The sequence below is a fragment of the Malurus melanocephalus genome, unplaced genomic scaffold (genome assembly GCF_030028575.1).
Source record: "Malurus melanocephalus ecotype Western Australia unplaced genomic scaffold, MMel_1.1 scaffold_143, whole genome shotgun sequence".
NCBI classification, from domain to species: Eukaryota; Metazoa; Chordata; class Aves; order Passeriformes; family Maluridae; genus Malurus; species Malurus melanocephalus.
This window is the reverse complement of record NW_026623375.1, coordinates 1,148,098-1,167,980: the sequence shown is the minus strand read 5'-3', so window position 1 is coordinate 1,167,980 and position 19,883 is coordinate 1,148,098. Positions and strand designations below refer to the sequence as shown.

Below are 19,883 nucleotides of genomic sequence, written 5' to 3'. Positions count from 1 at the left end.
CTGATTACACTCAGCCCTGCGCTGTGCAGGGGTGGAATCAGCGCTGTGTAATGTGGCCTTTTTTCACATGGCAGATTGGTTGCACCTCTGCTGATTCTCTGTTGTGTTTGTGCCCCTTTCCAGGGGCTGCTCAGCAAGCTGGGCTTTGCAGCAGGAGGGGAACTTTTGCTCCAGCCAGGCAGGGTGTGCAGAGTCACCATGGCCATGGTTTGGATTCCCCAGCACTGGCCCTTGGTGTCTGTGTGCTGGGCAAGGGGTGTGGGTGCTCTGAGCATCTGTTGGTCCTCAGTGGGCACCCACRCCCCTGCTCCTGGGATGATGCTCTGGTCCCCAGAAGGTTCCCACACCAGCTTTGCCTGGTGCCTCCCTTTGAAGGGCTGGAGCAACCTGGAGTCTCCTGAAAGCCAAGGGCTGGCTTTTATCTCAGCGGTTGGCACGGAGCATTAGCCGGGCTCGTTTTCTGATGGATCAGTCTGGAAAAAGTGGGAGGGGAGCTGCTTAGGCCAGAAGAAAGAAATGGAAATAAATTAATTTCAGCATCTTTCTGTGCAAAATTAGCTCTGGATGTTGGAGGAAAGTAACTTGGGCACTGGGCAGAGTGTTCAGTCTCTGCCTTGTTCTGTAGGGTCAGGATGGGGGTTTGCTGCAGGGGGGTGGGTTCGGGTTGGTCTAAAGGCTGGAGCATTGGAGGGAAGTAGCCTTTCCTTGGGCGAAGCATCTTGATGCTGCTGCATTGCTTGGACCAATTTCCCCTCCATGGGGCTGCCGTGCCAGTGGTGACACAGGTGCCACCAAGGTGGGGAAGGAGTGGGCAGGGGGTGCCTGAGCTCCCACCTTGGGTATGCCCATGGCAAAGGCTTGGAACTGGATGACCTCTAAGGTCCCTTCCAAMYCAAACCATTCYGTRTTTCTGTGCGTTTCCAGCAGCTCTTTGTCTGAAAATCAGTTGGTTCTGCAGCTCCAATTGCTGGATGAATTTTAATAGCAGCCAGTAGCTGATTTCATGTTTTTGCATTTCTCACTGTACAGAGAGCTAGGCTCAATTTGCCCAGAGCAGATTTCCATCCCTGCAAGTGTCCGAGGCAAGGCTGGATGGGATTTGGAGCAACCTGGTCTAGTGGGAAGTGTCCCTGCCCTTGKCAKKGGGTTGSAACTGGATGGTTTTTAGGGTCYCTTCCAACCCAAACCATTCCAGGAGTCTCTGGTGATTCCTGTGATGCTCCCACCCCTTYTGGTTCCAGGGGATGGAGACAAGGCTGTCACTGGTGCTGTGGGGACCAGCTGTGCCCAGGTCCTGGCAGGTGGAGCCAGGTCCTGGCAGCCTTGCCCAGGGAAGGCAGCATTTGTCACACGCCAGGGTTTCACCCTTTGTGCCCTGGGGACATTGCTGCCCCACAGCTGCTGCTGGTGCCTGTTCCCTGCTCCCAGAACGGGCTCTCAGGGGGGCAAATATCCATTTTCCTTGGGAAGCCAGGCCCTGATTTTCCTCCCGTGGCTGCTCCCTCCCTTGCAGAGGGACACTCAGAGCTTTGCAGTCTGTGCCTGTCATTTGCATGCAGGGGCTCAGTTGCCAAGAGATGCTGCGAGCGGTGCCCGTGGCGGCTCCTCGCAGCTCCCGCGCTTTTATTCATCTTCCTCTGCCTCTTGCTTTTGAGAAAGGATAACCCCCAGTCCTGCAGCACCCCAGGAAGATTCAAATCTCCATGTGCAAGCAGGGATCCCAGCGGACAAGGGACTCCATTCCTGCCCTGGGGGAGGCAGAGGAGGAAGATGAATGTCATCAAAGCAAAGAAGTGCTTGAGCAGCTGGAGTGGCAGCAAGCCCCAAAACCTGGTTAAGACAACTCTTAACCAGCTTCATCCTCTTTGCAGGGTGGTGGGAAGGTGCCTTCTCCACCTCCTTGGTGTCAGAAATACCACCCAGAATAGTTTGGATGTGGAATTTTGCATCCATTTCAGCTGCTGTGACAGCGCTGGGGAGGTGGGGTTTGGGAGAAGCTTCTGGAAGGGCACCTGGGTCTCCCAGGCTCCTGCAGCCCTGCTGGTGCTTGGTGGCTTCCTGGTGCACGTTGGTAGCTGTTGTCCCTGCAGGTCTGTCTGTTCTGTTGGAATAATGGATTTATGTAGCTCAGGGTGAGAGCAGAAGGCCTGGGAAGCTCAGGAGTTGCCAGAAGGAAGGAAAACACAAACGGGAGGTGCTGGTGGAGGGAGGGAGGTTGTAAATGTGCTCAGCATGATCTGCTTTGGTATCCTYCTGGTCAGAGCAGTGTGGGAGCCAAAACCCCAACAGAGGATGGGGACTATGGGAAACTCAGCTGGAAATGCAATTCCCACCCATCCATGGTGTGTGTGGGGCTGTGGGTCAGACCCCTGCTCCTGCCCTGCTCCACCGTGAAGGAGCAGGGTGAGCAGGAGCTCGGGCTGAGGAAGGCTGTGGGCACACGGCTGTGCTGTCTTGGCTCCTCTCTGGCTGCTGCCAGCTGGGAAATTGGCCCTGGAGAGGCCAATTTGGGCACTGGAGCATCCACTGCCATGGATCTGAGCCGGGCTGGATCTGCTCCCRCTGCCAGGACCTGTGAGGGAGCATTTCATAGTCAGTAAAACATTTAAATGGGGCCAGAGTAAGTCTAAATGGTTTGAATATTTAATGGAATACATTTGGCTTAATTTCACTTTCATCTTTTATTTGTGACAAAATATTGAATTCAGCTGTGCAGAACTGGGTTGTTCTTTGAAAGCAGAGGGAAGGTGGCCAGAAAATGGGGGACAGGTGGGTTTTAGGGTGTCCCTAACCCCGCTACTGCCCCCAGGATGGGCATTTAGGGCATCCCTGCCCCATTGCTCTGCCTCGCTCAGCTCCTGTGATCCCCTGAGCCCTTGCTGCCTCTCTGCTGAGCCACTGCCTCRTTTTGTTAATTAATGATTGCTCCCAGCAGGCTTTGGGTTATTCCTGGGGCAGATGTTGATGATCTCTGTGGGGAAGGATGTGGTGCCAGCCCCGGGTTTGGCAGTGCTGGGATKGCTGCAGGGGCAGGAGCTGACTCCAGCTGAGCTCGCTGGGTGTTGTTCTTCCCTGAAAAATGCCTTTCCCTTTTCCCCCTTCCCCAAAGAGCTGCTTCCCTGAGCCCTGAGCCATGGGGTCRGTGCCATCCATGGGGCTCTGCTGGCCCCTGTGATCACCATGGCCAGGGGTAGGGCAGCAAWCGACTGAGCCAAAGCCTGGAACAGTGAGTGCTGGCAGGTCATTGTCCTTGGGAAAAAATAGGAAAAACCAGCCCCATCTGGGCAGGGCAGAGCTGTGTTTATGGGGAAGGAGCCGTGGTGGGTGTGTGCCTCAGCAGCTGTCCCTGTCCTTGGATGGGGATGGGCACACACCGTTCCTGTGGCAGTGGGGGATTTAGGGATTCAGGGATTCACCGGCAGARCCTTGGGAAGCAAAACACTGTGCTGCTGTCACCATGGGGCCATCCCTGCCCTGGAGAATGGATGGTCTGCACTGTGCCACCATGTGCCACCGTGTGTCACTGCCGGGCACAGCTGGACACTGCCCCTGCGGCCCCTGGTTCCATCCCAGAGGGACAGAACTCCCCAGCTTGGGATCCCAGAGGAGCCCTGGAGCTCACACAGCTTTGTTTGTCTACCAGGGACATACAGAATTTTTAATCCTGGCTCAGCACCGAGTCATTGCCCTGAGGCATTGGTGAATCTCTGGGAAACAACAGCAAATAATTCATCTTTATGCCTCCACTGGGAAAAAACCTGTTTCTCCCTGATCGTAACTAACAGGAGCTGGGAGCTCGTGTGCTTCAGCTTTAAAGGGTGATGTCCATTGCCCTGGGCCGTGGCTGTCCCAGGGTGAGGAGGAGTTCAGGGTGCTCTGGGGGTCTCAGTGATGCTGCCAAGCCCGAGGAAGGCGTTGGTGTGATGGGGTTGGGTCAGTTCTACCTGTGGGAGGTCAGCAGGCAGGAAGGGTCATCTTCCAGGGGCCATAAAACCATCAGCCTGTCTCTGAGAATGTGCCTGGTCCTGGTGTGAACACCTGGACAGGTTTTCTTCAATTTCGTGTGGGATTTTTCTATTTAATGAATTGAAAGGAGAGGAGTGGTGAGAGCCATGCCTGGGTCAGATGCCACAAAGCCATCGCGCCCACCTGGCCAGCCCCTGTGCCATCTGCCCGTGTCTGGGGACACTTTCCTCCTGCCTGCCAAGCCCCGATGTTCCCGGGCTCAGCGAYGCGCTGGGGAAATGGAGGCTTTGGCTTTTCCAGCTTTGCCTGCGCAGCATCACCACGGCAACGATCCCGCCGGCGAGGGCTCCTCGCTCGGGTCTGTGGCATTAACGCCGCTCCTGGGGACAAGCCCCGAGCTCTGGGGGTGAGGGGGAGCCGGGGGTCCTCTCCTCACCGGGACCGAGCCTGGACCGTCCCTGGTGCGTGGCACCGACCCTGCCGAGCCCCGTTCCCAGCCTTGCACCGACTCCCTGTTCATGATCTTCTTTCCCCCCAAAGCCAAGTGCAGGAGGCACCTGGGGAGCTCCAGCCTGTCTGGGGAGTGCAAACCCCACGGGCGAGGATCCTGCCCTGCGCTGGATGCTGAATTGGGTAGAAATTGCTGGATTTGCGTCCCGTGCCATTCGCCAGCAGCCGGTCCCACCGGTGCCTCCGTGCCTCGCTGCTTCCTCGGAGCTGATGATTAAGAAAAACACAGCTGCATGTGTGGATGAATAATTCAGCCCGGCCTCGCTGCCGGGGGGTTGTGGTGAAGCCCGGGGAGCTCCCTGTCAGAGGGGAGCCATGCCTGGATGAGTGTCCATCCGCAGTGCGGGGTCAATCCCGACCCTTTCTCGGGAGCACGGGGAGCCCTTCCTGCCGCTCCTGCAGCCAGATGGCCGAGCTTTCGTTGGTTTATCTTTTTTCCCTGGTGTTGAGCACACTYGGCTCCGGGAGCTGTTGGGGAGCTKCGACCCCCGGGCTCCGCATCGCCCCGTTCTCCTCTCCCCGAGGATGAGCCGGGGGATTGCTGCTACTCCCGGTGCCGGTTTTTAGGGCTGAGCCCGGATTTGGCAGCAGCACTGGGCAGTCCCACAGCCCCGGTGAAGGGCTGGCATCTTTGTGTGGCTCTGTGGCTCAGCCCGAACTTCCTCCAACCCATTAATGAGCTGCACTTATAAATGTGCATGAATTAACGGCAGAAGCGCTCGACAATGCCAAAAATAACTTTGTTCCCAAGCAAGCGYTAACGCCTGGCAGATGTGGTTTTCCCTCCTGAATAATGCACACGTGAGGGCCGATAGCTCCCGACAGCTGGGGACAGCTCTGGCAGGGCGGGTTCTACAGGGATCAGCCCCACAGCTCAGTGTCCGGGTGGAAATCCTCTCCTGAGCACCCAGCTGCTCCAGCTGCAGCTCTTGGCTGAGGCTGGGCTTCCCAAGTGTGCCACAGAAAAATCGAGGTGTCTGCRTGTGGGTTTTGGTTCAGTTTTATCTGTAAAAGGGCACCTTTTGGCAAAGCCTTGGAATGGCTTTCTKGGAGCATGGTCTGTGCTGCTGCCCAGCCCTCCAGCACCCACAGTGAAGGATTTGGGGTGTTTTGCCTCCCTGGGGTGATTTCCTAGCACAATCCTGGCTTGCAGCTCTGCTCCAGAGCCCCACGCCAGGAGAACAAATGTTGGAGTTGGATTAGCCAAACTGGTTTGACTGTCTGGAGTGGTTTTGGTATGGAAGCACCAGTGATGTGCTGAGCGTGCTGCAATTCCTCAGCACCTCTGCATCTCCCGGGGCTCTCAGTGGTGCCCAAACCTTGGGAAGAGCCTGCTCTAGTAGAGCAGAAAATGGGAGAGCTGGGAGTGCTGCCAGGGAGAAGGAAAAGCTTTGCAAAGATCAAAGCTTTGTCTCCGTGGTGCCTGCGCTGGCAGAGCCCCGTRCTGGGAGCATCAGGAATGCTCCTGTGCTGTGGCTTCTGCCTTGGGCCACCTGTGGGTGGGACTGAGAGGCCACCCCGGCCCTGGCAGAGGGATGATGAGCAGGGACTCTGCCCACTCAGCCCTGTGCCCCCAGCTCTGTCCTAGGGGCATTTCCTGCACAAGGGGCAGATGGCCAGGCAGGAGCGTGGTGGCATTGCCACTATGGCCAAGTGGAACTGCTGTGGTTAGTGAGGAGCGGGAGAAACCTCAGAATGCTCACCTAGACTTTGGGGAGTGGCCACAGGATTGAGGTGGGTCCTGCCCTCAGAGAAAGGGCCAGGACTCGCTGTGTTTGAGCCCTGGCCATCCCTGCTGCCACTGCACCCTGCAGAGAGGGGCTGTGGTAGCCGGGAGCACTGGGTGCCAGTCCCAGGGGCTGGCTGGACTTGTACAGCCATCAGAAAATCTCATCAGAGTTGTTCCGCCGCTCTCTTTTCCTTGAATCCTCCAAAGGATCTGGCTCAGGTTTGCTGCACAGCAAAAATGCAGCTTTTGGGAGCTGTCTGCCTTGGCTGTGGGTGAAGGATGGGAGTGTTTGGGATAAAAAGCTACAGATTCCTTTGTCAGGTCTTTGGGGATTTCATTTTCTTYAGGGATGAGAAGTGCTCTTTAATAATGCTGTTTGCAGTGCTGTCTGCAGACGCTGCTGCGTTACTGCTGGGTGCTGACAGAGTGTTTGCTGCTGGATGTTCAGCCCTGATTTTTTCTTAATTGGATTGTAAAGTCTTCCCAGAAACTTCAGTCAAGTTTTCAGCCCAGGGCTGGCTGCAGTCACTGAGGCAAATCCTAGAATCRTTTAGGTTGGAAAAGACCTAAAGGGGTCAGAAAAGTGCTGCAAGGCTTTATTTCTCCCCAAATAAACGATTCCCTGTCTAACAGGACCTGATGAGCCATATTTCATCTCTGTGGCACTGACAGGGCCGTGTTTGCTTCAGATGAGAAATGATAGAGCAATAAATGTTCCGTGGAGATCCCTGCTCAGCTCTGCCGCGTGGCATGTCCTTGATGAGGAAAATGAAGATAAATATGTTGGGCGCTACATTACTTATTGCCAGTATTGGCACGGATCTGCATGAGCCATCTCTGCCCCCTTTGTTTCCAAGGCTTCCTGGTTTAGAAGCAAGCAGGGATATTTACAAAAATATCCCTTCTTTTATAAAGTAGAGGGAAAAGAGATGGAAGGGGTGAGTAATGCAGTGCAGGGCAATGGGGGAGCTGTGCAGAGCATCTCCGAGTGGGGAGCATCCCATCCCATGGATCCCATCCCATGGATCCCATCCCATGGATCCCATCCCATGGATCCCATCCCATCCCATCACAGGAACTGGCCGTGTGCTGGAGTTTCAGGGGTGGGCTGCAGCCTTCCTGCTGGCCGTTCCTTTTTGGCAGCTCTGTTTTCCAGGGTGGCTGTAGCAGATCCTGAGGATTCTGAGGGATTTTGGTGGTGGGTTTCTTTGCCTGCCTGTGGGATTGGGGCACAGCTCACTCCAAGGTGATGGGGACATGTCAGAACCTCGTACAGTCCCATCTCCCTCCTGCTGGGGTGAGCCTGAGCAGCCCCATGGGGCTTGGAAGCCTCAAGTCTCACCGGCCTGTGCCTCCCTCAAGGAACCACACTTCAGATCATGCCAGGACCTTACAGGTTGCACGGAGCAGCCAGGCTGGGGGGGAACATGGCCCCCACCCGGGACTGTGGGCGATGCCAAGAAGCAGAGCAGGGCTGAATTTGAAATGCATGATCCTAAGCAGATCCTCTTACCTCTAATCTGTCCCTAAGACAGGATTCTCTYCTTGCCAGAAAACCCTTTTATTTGYAGACTGATGTGACTAGGAGATGATAAGTCACTAATTCTTCAGTGTGTCTGCTCGAACAAGAGCCTGGACTCTTATCTGYGCAGGGCTGGCAGTCAGGGAGATGTTAATTGGGATTTAATGTAGTGAACACAGCTCTGGACAAAGGCTGGTGCTGCTGCCATCCCTGGGGCTCTTGCTGGGTGCTGCGGGGAAGGGGCTGTGCCCACCTGGAGACCGGGAGTGGGGGGCATTTCTGTAGGGACAGGCTGGTGGCTTCTCCTGGCTGGATATGGCAGGGTGGACACAGTGGGGTGACCCCTCCAGGGGGCTGTGGGGTGGCTTTGGGACAGCTCTGGCAGCAGGGCAGGCTGGAAGCGCTGTGTGCCGTGAAGGGCTGGTGTTAATGTGCATTTCCTGGGATGTGCCGAGGAGCTGAGCAGGAGCTGAGCAGGAGCTGAGCAGGAGCTGAGCAGGAGCTGAGCAGCCAGCCCCAGCACACTGTGGGTTCTGAAAGGATCTTGGCAGCGGCGCTGGCGCGGCTGCGGGCAGGAGTGTGCGAGGCCTGGGGAGGAAAACATCCCAAGGCAGGAGTCTCTATTTTTAGCTGCAGAGTGCAAAAGCACAGAGCTGCTGAGGAATTAATCGGCTGGCCTGGGAGATGGATGGTTGGGATTTTTCTCTGACGGAAAGATGTTTGGGAAGAGGCAGAGGGAACCGTGTCGGGGTGTTTTGGCCACCCGGGTCTCCATGCAATGCTGGGGCTGCACGGGGATGTCTCTGGTGGTGGCACAGATGAGGAGGAGGAGGAGGAAGATCCCTGAATGTGACTCCCAGTGCCTGGGACAGCACGTCCAGCACACCATGGCCCAGCCCTGCCTCCAGCCAACGTCCCTCCCCACTCTCCCCATTGCAGAGTTTTCTGCTGGTTCCAGCACAGCATCAGGCCATTCCCTCCCCTCTCCTGCAGGGAATGTGCTCCTGGAAGGGTTTTGCCCAGGCTGGAGCAGTGGGCTGGCTGTGTTCTCTGTAGAGGTGCCGATGGCCAGGCTATGCTGCACCTGCTGCCCCAGGCTGTTTGGAGCAGGAGCTGCTTGGATTTTGAAGGTTTTTGGAGCACTGAGGGGGCAGAGTGGGGCTKCTCCTGGTTCCCTGGCCTTGGCAATGGGCTGGGATGTCCCCGAGACGGGTGCTGTGCCTGGAGAGATGCTGAACACCGGGAGCTGCTCCCTGGCTGCGCATGTGTGGGAAAACATCAGGGTTTTAACGAGCAAATTTAATGCAGTGTCCTGCTGTTTTGGGCAGATTTCCATATCGATCCTTGATCTATTTTTGCAGCCGCCGTCGGAGGTGGTGGCTATTTGTGTGTCTGCTATATCACAACTCATCCCATTTCCTCCTGGAGTGTTTGTGCTCGCAGGAGCTCCCTGGGCTTTGCGGGGTGGGGATTTGGATCCCGGGCTGGCCTTGGCACAGAGCTGGGCTGCTCCCACGTCCCTTCAGCCAGTTCTCCTCTGCTGGSTTTCTCCTGGCTTCCTGAAATGCAGGATAACCCAATCCATCCCCCGCTCCTGGGTGGCCTGGCCCGGTGACACCACAACCTAATGACATTTCTGKGTGGCTGCACTGTCAATCCCACAGCTCATTACTGGCACTAATTAACTCTGTGCTGCCCCAGCGCCTGCACCTGCTTTGATCTACAGTCACTAAGGCCATTTATCCCCATTGTGACAGGAACTTGCCCCCCCCTCAGGCCCAGGAGATGCCTCCAAGGRTCAATAATGACATTTGGGGGTTTCTTTTCCATGGTTAAAGGGGAGCCTTGCTCAAGGGATGCTCAGGTGGGTGCTCCTGGGCAGAACCACTGGAGCCAGCACCCATCACAGCTCCGGGGAGCGGGGGTGGGTGTTCCTGCCTGGAGCCTGAGAGGTGTCAGYGAGCAGCTTCCCATTTGTCCAGTCGATTGTGAAGCAAATTGATCCATGTATCCAATTTAACTTAAAAGGCTTTAATTAATGAGTTMATGCGTGTAAGAGCTGGGAGAGGCCGGGCTGTCAGTGCTGATGCTGGGTCGTGCTGCAGCTCCAGTGGCACTCGGGCACTTGGGGATGTGCCAGTTGCTCCCAGTGGGGTTCGCTGGCACGGTGGGGACCCTGTGACCCGAGGGAATGGCATTTGGTGGGGTGGCAGCACCGTGTTGGTGTGGGAGCAGYGTCTGTGCACGTTCCAGGAGCAGCACGGTCTCGCTCCATCACCTTCCCCTCCCTCCCTCCTGCTCCYGGGCCGTGGGATGGTGCCAGGGCTGCAGCCAGCGGGGCCTGGCTGTGTGATAATGYTGCTCCTAATTGACGACCATCTGCACTTGGTAATTTAATTTCTCCTGCATCTGCAAGGTTCCAACTTTGTTTATCTGATGTCCTGAAGATTATTTAACTTCGGAGCATCGTGTTTGTCCGCCCCAGGCACCACAGACATTCCAGTGCGGTCCCTTCTAGACAAGATTTTAATAACGCTTGTACCGCCCCAGGAAAAAGGACACATAAAAACTAAAATTGGGAAGGGTGACAGCAGAGCCGAGGTGCAGGGATGGTTTTCCTGCCCGAATTGTGGCAGGAGGCTGCTGGGAGCATTACCTCTGTTCTGAMAAACGGGGTGAGATGAGGAAGGAGCCCTGAGCAGCACAGCCCCTCCCTCTCCAGCAGAGCTGGCAGCACATTTCACGTCTCAGTGCATTGACACACGGCGTCTTTTGTCTTTGGATGCTTATTACGATCGCAGCCCCCAGCTGTGCCTTGGAAGGGCTGACAGGAGGGAATTGAGGCAGCTCCTTAAAGAAAATAATAATAATAATTGGAAGCTGGAAAGTCACTTAGCCACGGTACGGGGGGAGACCTGGGCATCTGGTTCATCTGAGCCCCGCTGGTGTGTGCTGCTGGCAGCAGCCTCTGCTCTTTCCCAGCCCAGCTCTTGCCTTTCCCACCCTGTCCTTCCCACCTTCTGCTTGGCTTCTTCACCCGTGTTCCGCAGAGGAGCCACCCGTGCTACAGAGCATGCAGGGATCACGGAATCCTGGAGTGGTTTGGGTGGGAAGGGACCTGAATCCATCCCCTGCCATGGCAGGGACACCTTCCACCATCCCAGAGTGCTCCAAGCCCAGTCCAACCTGGCCTTGGGCGCTTCCAGAGATCCAGGGGCAGCCACAGCTTCTCTGGGTGCTCTTCTTTGGGGTGCAGGCAGGGATGCAGGCAGGAGGGATGCTCTGGGTGGCTCTGGAACTTTGCTCTGTCCCACACCCGGACCCCAGGAAATCCATTTCTTTATCTAACCTAGTCCAGCAGCAGCTGAATCAATGYGCAGGCTTTAATTGGGTCTAAGCATTTACCTCCCTAAAATATAGGTCAGCCGTAATTAGTGTGACTCCTGTTGCTGCCGGCTCCGTGTTAATTAACTCCTGAAGTGGAGGTCAGTGCATGTGGGGCACCTTTGGAGCTTCAGCTTTTGTGGCTGCTCACCAGATGCTTCAAGGCGGCTTTGGCCTCGATGATCCATGCTCAGGGCTGGGGCCGTGTTCTCCATGATGGTCTGTCAGCCTTGGAGCACGGCCACTTTGGGGACATGGCCACGTCCCTGGGCACAGCCACGTACTCTGAACTGGAGGTGTTTGTGTGGCCATGGGGAGGGGGTGCTGGTTTTAACGTGATGCTTCTGGTGTCCTTGTCCCTTGTCCCATCCATCACACCAAGTGTCTCATCCTCTTGTGCTGAGATTTGGGGCCGATGGCRAAACACAGCGCCTTTCCTTCCTCTGCAGTGCCTGGCATGGCATCCCTGACACAGTCCCTGACAGGTGGTGCTGGAAACTGGAAATGGTGTTTGGAATGGCACTGTGCCAGGGCAGAGCCTGCGGGATGTGCCAGTGGGATCGTGCCAGGACAGAGCCTGCGGGATGTGCCTGCGGGGTGGATCTCCTGCAGAACATGCATCTGCTGTGTCTCACCTGTGGCCCAGGTGCTGGGCAGGGCTGTTCTCCATCCTCTGGGGATGATGTGAAGGTGCAGCTCAGTGCCATTTGCTGTGGCAGTGGTCCCATCCTGGGGACAGCTCTGTCCCTCCTCACCTGGAGGCCCCAGATCCAGGAGCACTTTGTGGCAGTAGTGATCCTGGGTTTTAGGCTCTTCAAGCCTTCAGCAGCGCTGCTGTCACATCCTGGGAAAGGCTCAGCTCCACGYGCAGRGAGCCCTAAATGCYTGTCCAGCTCCCTGARCCCYRGCTTCTCCCCRAGTGCTTCCCAGCTCCCCCACCCCRCTCCCTGGCWGCCTATTTTTACAGCTCCGGGGCTGTGAATCACTTCTCTCCCCCATCTCAGTCGCTGCCTTTGAAGGTATTTATAAACCTCGGCCGTCTCCCTGTGCCTGCCTGAGCAGACGGAGGATTCAGTGCTCTGGCTCGCTCCTGCCCTCTCCTCCTGGCCAGATCCTTGCGGAGATGTGCAGGAGGTGAAGTGCTTCCTCTGCTCTCGTTAAAACCATCAGTGGAGAGCCTCGCCAGCACATGAAGGGGTGCTGAACAGTGTGGGATGTGCAGGGCTGGATCTTGGCAAAGGTTTGGTGGCACTGGAGTGGCTGGTGGTGTGTCCAGTGCTGGGAGTGGATGAGCCAGGGCTGAGTTGGAGCCCAGCTGGGGTCAGGGCAGCCTTGGCCATGCCATGGCCATGTGACGAGGGAGATGGGGGCACCCCAAACCAGCTCCGGAGCAAATGGAGGAAATGGGATTTAAATTATCACTGGAGCAGCCACCAGCTGCCTCATCCCACTGCTGTGCTGTTTCCTGGCCGTGTTTTCAGCACGTCCCAGTGATTACTGTGCTAATTCCTATGGATCTGGYGAGCAAATTAATCTCTTCTCTGCTCCTTCCCCTGGGACCGCTGCTCTGTAGGCTTGCATTCCTTGACTGTTTGGAGAGGCTGGTGTGGATTGCTGGGGTGGTGGCTGCTCTGGGACACACCCAGGATCTGTCTCGAGCCACCCTGAGGGGCACTGATGGGCTCCCACATGAGCTCCCAGCTCTGCCAGGACATCCACAGAAAGTGACTTTGGGGAAAACCCCATGTGGAGGGACACTGCCCCCTCTCCTCCTCTGTTCCGCCTTTCCTAAAACCAAGCAAAACAGTGGGGAAAAAAGTCCTGAGAGATAAACCGGGAGGAAAACAAGTCCAAGAGTCAGGAGCAGGAGTTATTTTTCATTTGCTGGCTGGATGTGGTGTGTCTGGCTCTGTCTTTTGAAGGCYGTTAAGGTGGGATGCTGGTGCTCATTATTTTGGCCGGAGGTCTCCAGCCTGAGCTGGGCTTGGCACTGCCAGGGTTTTGGTACCCAAAGAGATGCAACTTGTGCTGATACAGGGAGAGATCCTCTGGCTGGGCCATGGTGCAAATGGCTCTGCAGGTGCTGGGACTGACAGATGAGAGTTTAAAAAGCAGGAGAGGGGATCAGCCTAAGGGTTTGGGGCAAACACTGACTGGGGTGGGGGCAGGCTATGTCACCCTGGGTATCCTGCAGTCACGCTCACCCCTCACCCCTGTTTCCATTCTCTTTCAGAACAAGGTGCTGACGGTGGATGGGGTGAAGGTGAAGCTGCAGGTACGTCCCCATGGCTCTGGGAGCATCTCCCTTGCTGCTCTGGGTGTTCAGAGCTGGGTGAAGTCCCTTGGCAGAGGGCCATCCCCAAAATGGGGCCCCATCTCTGCCCCCTGTGGTTGTGTCTGCTGCCCTGGGACAGCCTTACAGATCCTTCTGGTTGCTCTGTCACCTTGGCAGAGTCCTACTCAGGTCTGGGGGCTGTTCTGGCCACAGTGATGCCCATCCCAGCCCTTCTGCCTCCCTGCTGCTCTGCAGCCAGAGCTGCTCCAGCCCCTGAGACCCAAAGGTTCCTCGGAGCCCTTTGCCCAGAGCTCGGTAACACCATTAGCACAGATCCTCCAGGCAGCAGCATGCACTCTGCAAACCTCCTGCTGCATTAAGGACTGATAAATCACATTAGAGGGTCCCCATGCATCCATCTGCTCCATGGATTTTCTGATTAAGGGCCGTGTTGGGAGCCCTTGGCCACATCGCRTCCCCACGCTGAGGAGCGGGAAGATGCTGCTTCCATATTTATTCCTCTGGTCATTTTTCCTATTAATGTCCCTGGCAGCAAAAGCTGGAGAAGTTTCCTGGGGCTGCACCGTGCCMGCTGGGCTGGTTTTGGTGTTGGTTTTGGTGGGTTGTGGTCAGGTCTGATCCCTCTGCTCCCCTCTGTCTTCCAGATCTGGGACACGGCCGGGCAGGAGCGCTTCCGCAGCGTCACCCACGCCTACTACCGGGATGCCCACGGTAAGAAAAGCCACCTCAGCTCTCGGGGAGCTCTGAGCTGCCACTCCAGCCCAGGTGAGTCAGGAATCACTGGAGTGGTTTTCCACGGGAAGCAGCTGCCGTGGATGGAGGAGGCTCTGCAAATACCGGCAGTGTGAGGGGTTGCTGGATTTTAGTGYGTTGTTCTGTATCTCACAGCAGGGACCTCATGTCCGCAGCTGTGACCTCCCACAGGCAGCTTGCAGAGTGTTTTAAGCCATGGACTTAGCTTGGCACTGGCACTAATGCCCTGTCCCTCTCTCCACAGCCCTGCTCCTGCTCTACGATGTCACCAACAAAGCGTCCTTCGACAATATCCAGGTACAGCAGCACCCCCGGGCCCTCCTGCTGTTAGTCCCTCATGTGTGATTGGCTGGGTTCATACAGGAGGAAATGTGTGTTGGAGGTGGAAGCTGTGGTCCCTGGCAGAAGGGCAGTGGTTACTGTTGAGCACCTGCAAAGAGGGGAGGGGACAGGCAGAGAAGGTTTTCCCTTTCGCAGCAAATAAAACGGTGATGGATTCACGGCTCCGGCCAATTAACGCTGTGTAATTACAGCACTGGCAGAGAACTTGCTGCGGAAGCTGGGCACGGTAGCTGAGCATGGGAGCTTTCCCCAGCGAGCTGCTCCCTCATCCCTCTCTGCTCCTTCAGGGCACAGTGATTTGGGGCTGGGCACGTCACTGTCCCCCCACCTCAGTCCAAACCTGGCAGGGAGAGGGTCACATCACCTCCCAGCCCACTGCCCTTCCTGCCAGCTTTGGAGGGGTGTTGGTGCYCGAGTTTGCCTCCTCCCCTGGGTCCTTCAGGGCTGCTGGGGACCAGTGCTGGGGCAGAGGGCTCTCCAAGCTGGCAGAGGGGGACTCAGGACACRCGGGCACTCAGTGTCCCCTCCCTTCACCCCACTGGCCCCATGTGGCTGCTGGGGGCCACCTGTGCCAGCCCTGGCAGGGCACGTCCCGACCCRGGGAGCAATTACCCCTGACTGGACTGGATGTAATTGCTCATGTCCCAGCCATGAGAACACTGCGTGCATCTGTGGGGAGCAGCTGTGCCTGCACCAACACCCTGTGTCATGGTGCCACCAACACCCCACCGCTGTCATGTGTCACACCAGCTCCTGGGCTCCCACAGCCCCTGATCCCCTGGGCCTGGAGCTCTCCTGCTCCTGAGCATCCTTCCCTTGGCAGGGAGCAGGGATCAGCAGGGATCACTAGAGACCACTGGGGATCACTGTGAGCCCAGCCACAGCACTGGAGACAGCAAGCAGCTGCTCACACCACGGGAGTTTACAGGGTTTACAGGGAATTAGGGCAGGTTTGATTAGATTAGGCTGGATTAGAGCGCAGGCAAGTCACCCCATGGCTCTGGAGGCCGGTTCAGGTGCCTGCCAGGATCAGTGTGCTTGGCATGGGGGCAGCACATGCAGGRCATGGGTACAGGGCACATCCTGGAGCCACTGCTCTGCCTTGTCCTCCAAAAGGAGGTGCAGTCTGAATGTCCCAGCCRAGGGGGAATGGGGGTCAAAGCCCTGCAAGCGCCTGTGGGCATACAGAACAGACAGTGGGGGCAGAAGGCTGCTGTTACCCTGGGAAATGGGGATCTGGCAGCGGCCAAAGTGGGTCCCCCAGGGCTTGGGGATACCTCCTTGTTGACAGGGATCATCCCTGGAACATCACATCCCTGGCATGGCTTGGGATGGCAACATTGCCTACAAAGGGTATCCATGCCCCCATCACTCCTGTTYTCCTCCTCCTCCTGGAGCTGTTGCCAACCTGTCTCTTTGGCTGTGTCCCTCCAGGCCTGGCTGACAGAGATCCATGAATATGCACAGCAGGATGTGGTCCTCATGTTGCTGGGAAACAAGGTGAGCCTGGCCCCACGGCTTTGCCAGAGCCTCCTCTTCCTCCCACACTGGAGCCATGGGCAGGGGAGCCTGGCAGGGCATATGGGGACAGGGAGGTACCTACTGGTGACCTACCAGATGACCACAAACTGCTCTTTCTCATTTCTGTTGCAGGTGGATTCAGCCCAGGACAGAGTGGTGAAAAGGGAAGATGGAGAGAAACTTGCTAAGGTAGGAGAGATACCTGAGGATATGGCTACCTGGAGACCAGTGTGACTCTAAACACACCTGGGAGCACTTGGCTGCTTTTCCCTTGTGCTCTCCCTTTCCTCCTCATCTGTTCTTCTTCCACTAAGTTTCCACTAACACTACTTCTTTGTCCTCAAAAATTACTCCCTGGGAGCCCTTGGGAACATGCTTGGTGACATTCCTGACACCACTGTGTCTCATCCCACAGGAGTACGGAGTGCCCTTCATGGAGACCAGTGCCAAAAGTGGCCTCAATGTGGAATTAGCGTTCACAGCCATCGCAAAGTAAGTGACCAGAGCACTGGCCATGCCATTGGGGGAACATTAGCAGTGTCCAGGCCATGCTRAGTTCAACTGAGCTGGGCAAGGCAGCTTGGAATCACAGAATCCTGGAATGGTTTGGGTTGGATGGGATCTTAAAGCCCATCCAGTTCCATCCCCTGCGATGGGAAGGGACACCTTAAACTATCCCAGGATGCTCCAAGCCCCAACCAATCTGGCTTTGGACAATTCCAGGGATCCATGGACAGCCACAGCTTCTCTGGGCACCCTGTGCCATGGCTTCAGCACTCYCACAGGGAAGAATTCCTTCCCAATAATCCCATTTTACCCTGCCCTGTCWGTGTGAAGCCATTCCCCTTTGCCCTGTCCCTCCATGCTCTTGTCCWAACTCCCTCTCCAGCTTCTTCCAGAMAAAATTCTCTCCCTGCCAGAAGCAGCAGCATGAGAATAACACCTTTCCCCTTTCCCAGGGAGCTGAAGCACAGGTCCATGAAGCTGCCCAACGAGCCCAAATTCAAGCTCCATGACTACGTGAAGAAGGAAGTGCGAGGCTCAGGCTGCTGCAGGTCCTAACAGGTGTTTGTACAGAGACTCAGGCCCGTGGGCAGTGTGTGCATGTCTGTCTGTCGTGTCTGTGTCTGCCCCGAAGGCCAGCTGAGACCAGGGCAAAGGAGCAGCAGGAAAAGTTCTCTTGGATTCTGCAGCCCCGTCTCACCCATCAGCTCCAGCTCCCCTCGCTGGCATTCCCACCTGGCTCGCAGGTGGGAGGTGGGTGTTTGGGAAGGGGCTGGGGTCTCCTTCTGTGCCTGCTCTGTGAGGCTGCTGTAACCTTCCTGAGAGCCAGGGTGTGATGCAGGGGAACCAACACCTTCTCCCGGCCCAGGAGGAAAAAAGTCCTGAATTCTTTCTGGGTAGGAGAAAGTCCTGAATTCCCTTTTCTTTCCTTGTGTACCTGGAATTCAGTTGTGAGAGTCCTGGCCTGGGGTGTGCAGGAAGGGTGTTTTAAGGCAGCCAATTTTGTAGTTGTTTCTCCTGTCTGTCCATCCCTGTGAGGTGGGATACACTTCCACAATGAGGGATTCTGCTGTTCCTGCAAAGACAGAGCTTGGCTGTCTGTCCGAGTGAGCTCCTGCACACCTGGCTGTGTACAGAGATTTCTCAATGTTCATCTCTTCAGGAAAGGCTCTGGTTCTCCCCCTTCTGCTGTTTCTAGTACTTTGAGAAGAAACCTAATGTATTGCAGCTTATTCTAAATACCTTCCTGTAAGTGTGATGGTGTTTTCAGACTGCAACAATGCTTTGATATCTTCAAAGTTCTCCTGGGCAGCTTTCTTTTCACCGCAGAGAGCTGGGGGGAAGCTGCAGGCAGTGATTTTACAGGCTGCAGACTCCTGCCAGCTCTCTTCAAGGGCCTCCTCACCCCTTTGGTCTGTGTCAGGCTTTTGGCTGTTTTTTTGTCAAGCTGCACTTCTAAGTACAAATTTGAATCTCGATGAAGTGTTTGGCCTTTGGCAATTTTTCCCTTTGAAAACTCCACGCACACATCAGCAGGTGCCTGCCGCACTGAGCCTTGGTGGCCTCTTCAAATGAAATAAARTAACCCATCCTTTGCCCTCCAGCCAGTGCCAGCCCCCTCAGCAGCTGACTCAGATGCCCCCACCCCTCATTTTGGCTCAAGCACCACCTTCCTGACCGGCATAAGGAGCCTTTGCAGCTCCTGTGTGCTCTGAGCTTCACTCCTTAGGGAGCTACAGCTTCACAGTGTGAAAAAAGGATCTTAAAATGGACCAATTTTTTTCCCTAAATAGTATTTTAGGGAGAGAAAAGTATTAAACTTGTCTGATTTAAATTTTAAAATCACTTGTGGAAAACCCATTCCTGCAAGAGCATTTGCATTCCTGGCAAACCCTGCTGCCAGTCCCTTAGGAGCAGCCAGKTGAGCTCTGTGATGGGGGGGCTGTCAGGGGCTCCCTCATCCCAGTAATTTGGTTTTGTGTGGGGTAGGATCAGCCTGGCAGAGGCCAGGAACARCTCTGCCCTTGGAGCAGCAACAGCCCCATCCCAAGGTGACAAGAAATGTCCCTAAAAGCAAAACTTAGGATTCGTAATGGGTTAGGATTCCTAATTCCAGGTTGCTGCCTTCCCTCTCCCTCACAGACTGGCATCTGTCTGGGAGACAAAGCTGACAACCGGTCCCTTCCTACTCAGTGTGGGTCCAAAACCAGCTAAAACTTTAAATGAGGAAGATGTAAATGTTTCCCTTTGGAGCACAACTCTGCTACAGCAGAGACCTCACAGCCATGTTTGTGGTTTAGACCCAAACTGAGCAGGCTCAGCCCCTCTCCCCCACGCACCAGTTCCCAATGTGGAACTGTTTTCCCAGTGCCTGCAGTGGCCTGGCCCCAAAGCCCCTCCTCATGGTCATTTGGGATTTTTCCATGGGCCTTTGCTGCCACCACGTGGAATTGCTCAGTGCAGCGTTAATTATTCGAGTTAATTGYTCAGTGCATCCAGCCATGTGCAAGGACTCGGCCTCACCTGCAACATCCCATTTCCGCTGGCTCTTGTTTACAGCTTTTGGTTCATTCCTGTTAATAAAATTTTTTAATAATCTCYCTGGCTACAGTGGTGTTTCGATTGTCTAAATACACAGCACTGCCACTCAAATAGTTCAGCACAGCCTTGAACCCACCTGGATCCACACGGCAGAACTGGGGAATGACCCAGTTAAGATTGGATATTGGGGGAATTTCTCCCCAAAAAGGGCTGTCCAGCCCTGGCACGGCTACCCAGGGCAATGTTAGAATCCCTATCCCCAAAGGGATGTAACAGCCATGTGGATGTGGCACAGCTGTTGGACTTGGGTCTTAAAGATCTTTTCCAACATAAGTGACTCCAAAATTCCAATGTAGGGAGTGGGGCTGTGCAAAGTGCAGCACATTTCAACACACTCCAGTTCCACTGGGTACCCACATAAAATTTCCACTCAGTCTGTGGATGGAAACTGTTAAAGATAGAAGCAAACCCCAAACTTTTCAAAACTTTATTCACCTGTAAGATACAAAATTGGCTTTATATAGAAGCCAAAGCAATACAGCAATAAAGCATTTAAAAATAAGGCTAGACTTGAGACCGGGAAAATATTATAGGAGTAACTTGTAATCTTCCACAGAGCTAAACAGAAAAAAAAGATTCTCTATCTACACACTGTAGCCGTAGAGTTCAGAGTGTAAATCTTCACTTACCACACTACTGAACCTACTGTCTGGACAGGACATTCACCTCGAACTAACCCATGAGGAAAACTCGGCGAATTCCTTCCTCCAGTCCATTCTGCAGCTGCTTCTTTGTGCTTTAAGAGCCATCTCGTT

General features: G+C 55.4%; 1 protein-coding gene across 1 annotated transcript in view; it reads left to right on the top strand.

Annotated features, from left to right (window-relative positions):
- The window catches only part of RAB26 (RAB26, member RAS oncogene family), a 27,167-nt gene extending 8,042 nt beyond the window's left edge, over positions 1-19,125 (top strand). The window contains exons 6-12 of the mRNA XM_057371264.1: positions 13,345-13,386; positions 14,052-14,118; positions 14,405-14,457; positions 15,937-16,002; positions 16,156-16,212; positions 16,439-16,515; positions 16,983-19,125. Coding sequence (XP_057227247.1) covers positions 13,345-13,386; positions 14,052-14,118; positions 14,405-14,457; positions 15,937-16,002; positions 16,156-16,212; positions 16,439-16,515; positions 16,983-17,085 — 465 coding nt within the window. The 3' untranslated portion in view covers positions 17,086-19,125. The remainder of the gene's footprint in view (positions 1-13,344; positions 13,387-14,051; positions 14,119-14,404; positions 14,458-15,936; positions 16,003-16,155; positions 16,213-16,438; positions 16,516-16,982) is intronic.
- Positions 19,126-19,883: the final 758 nt, after the last annotated feature.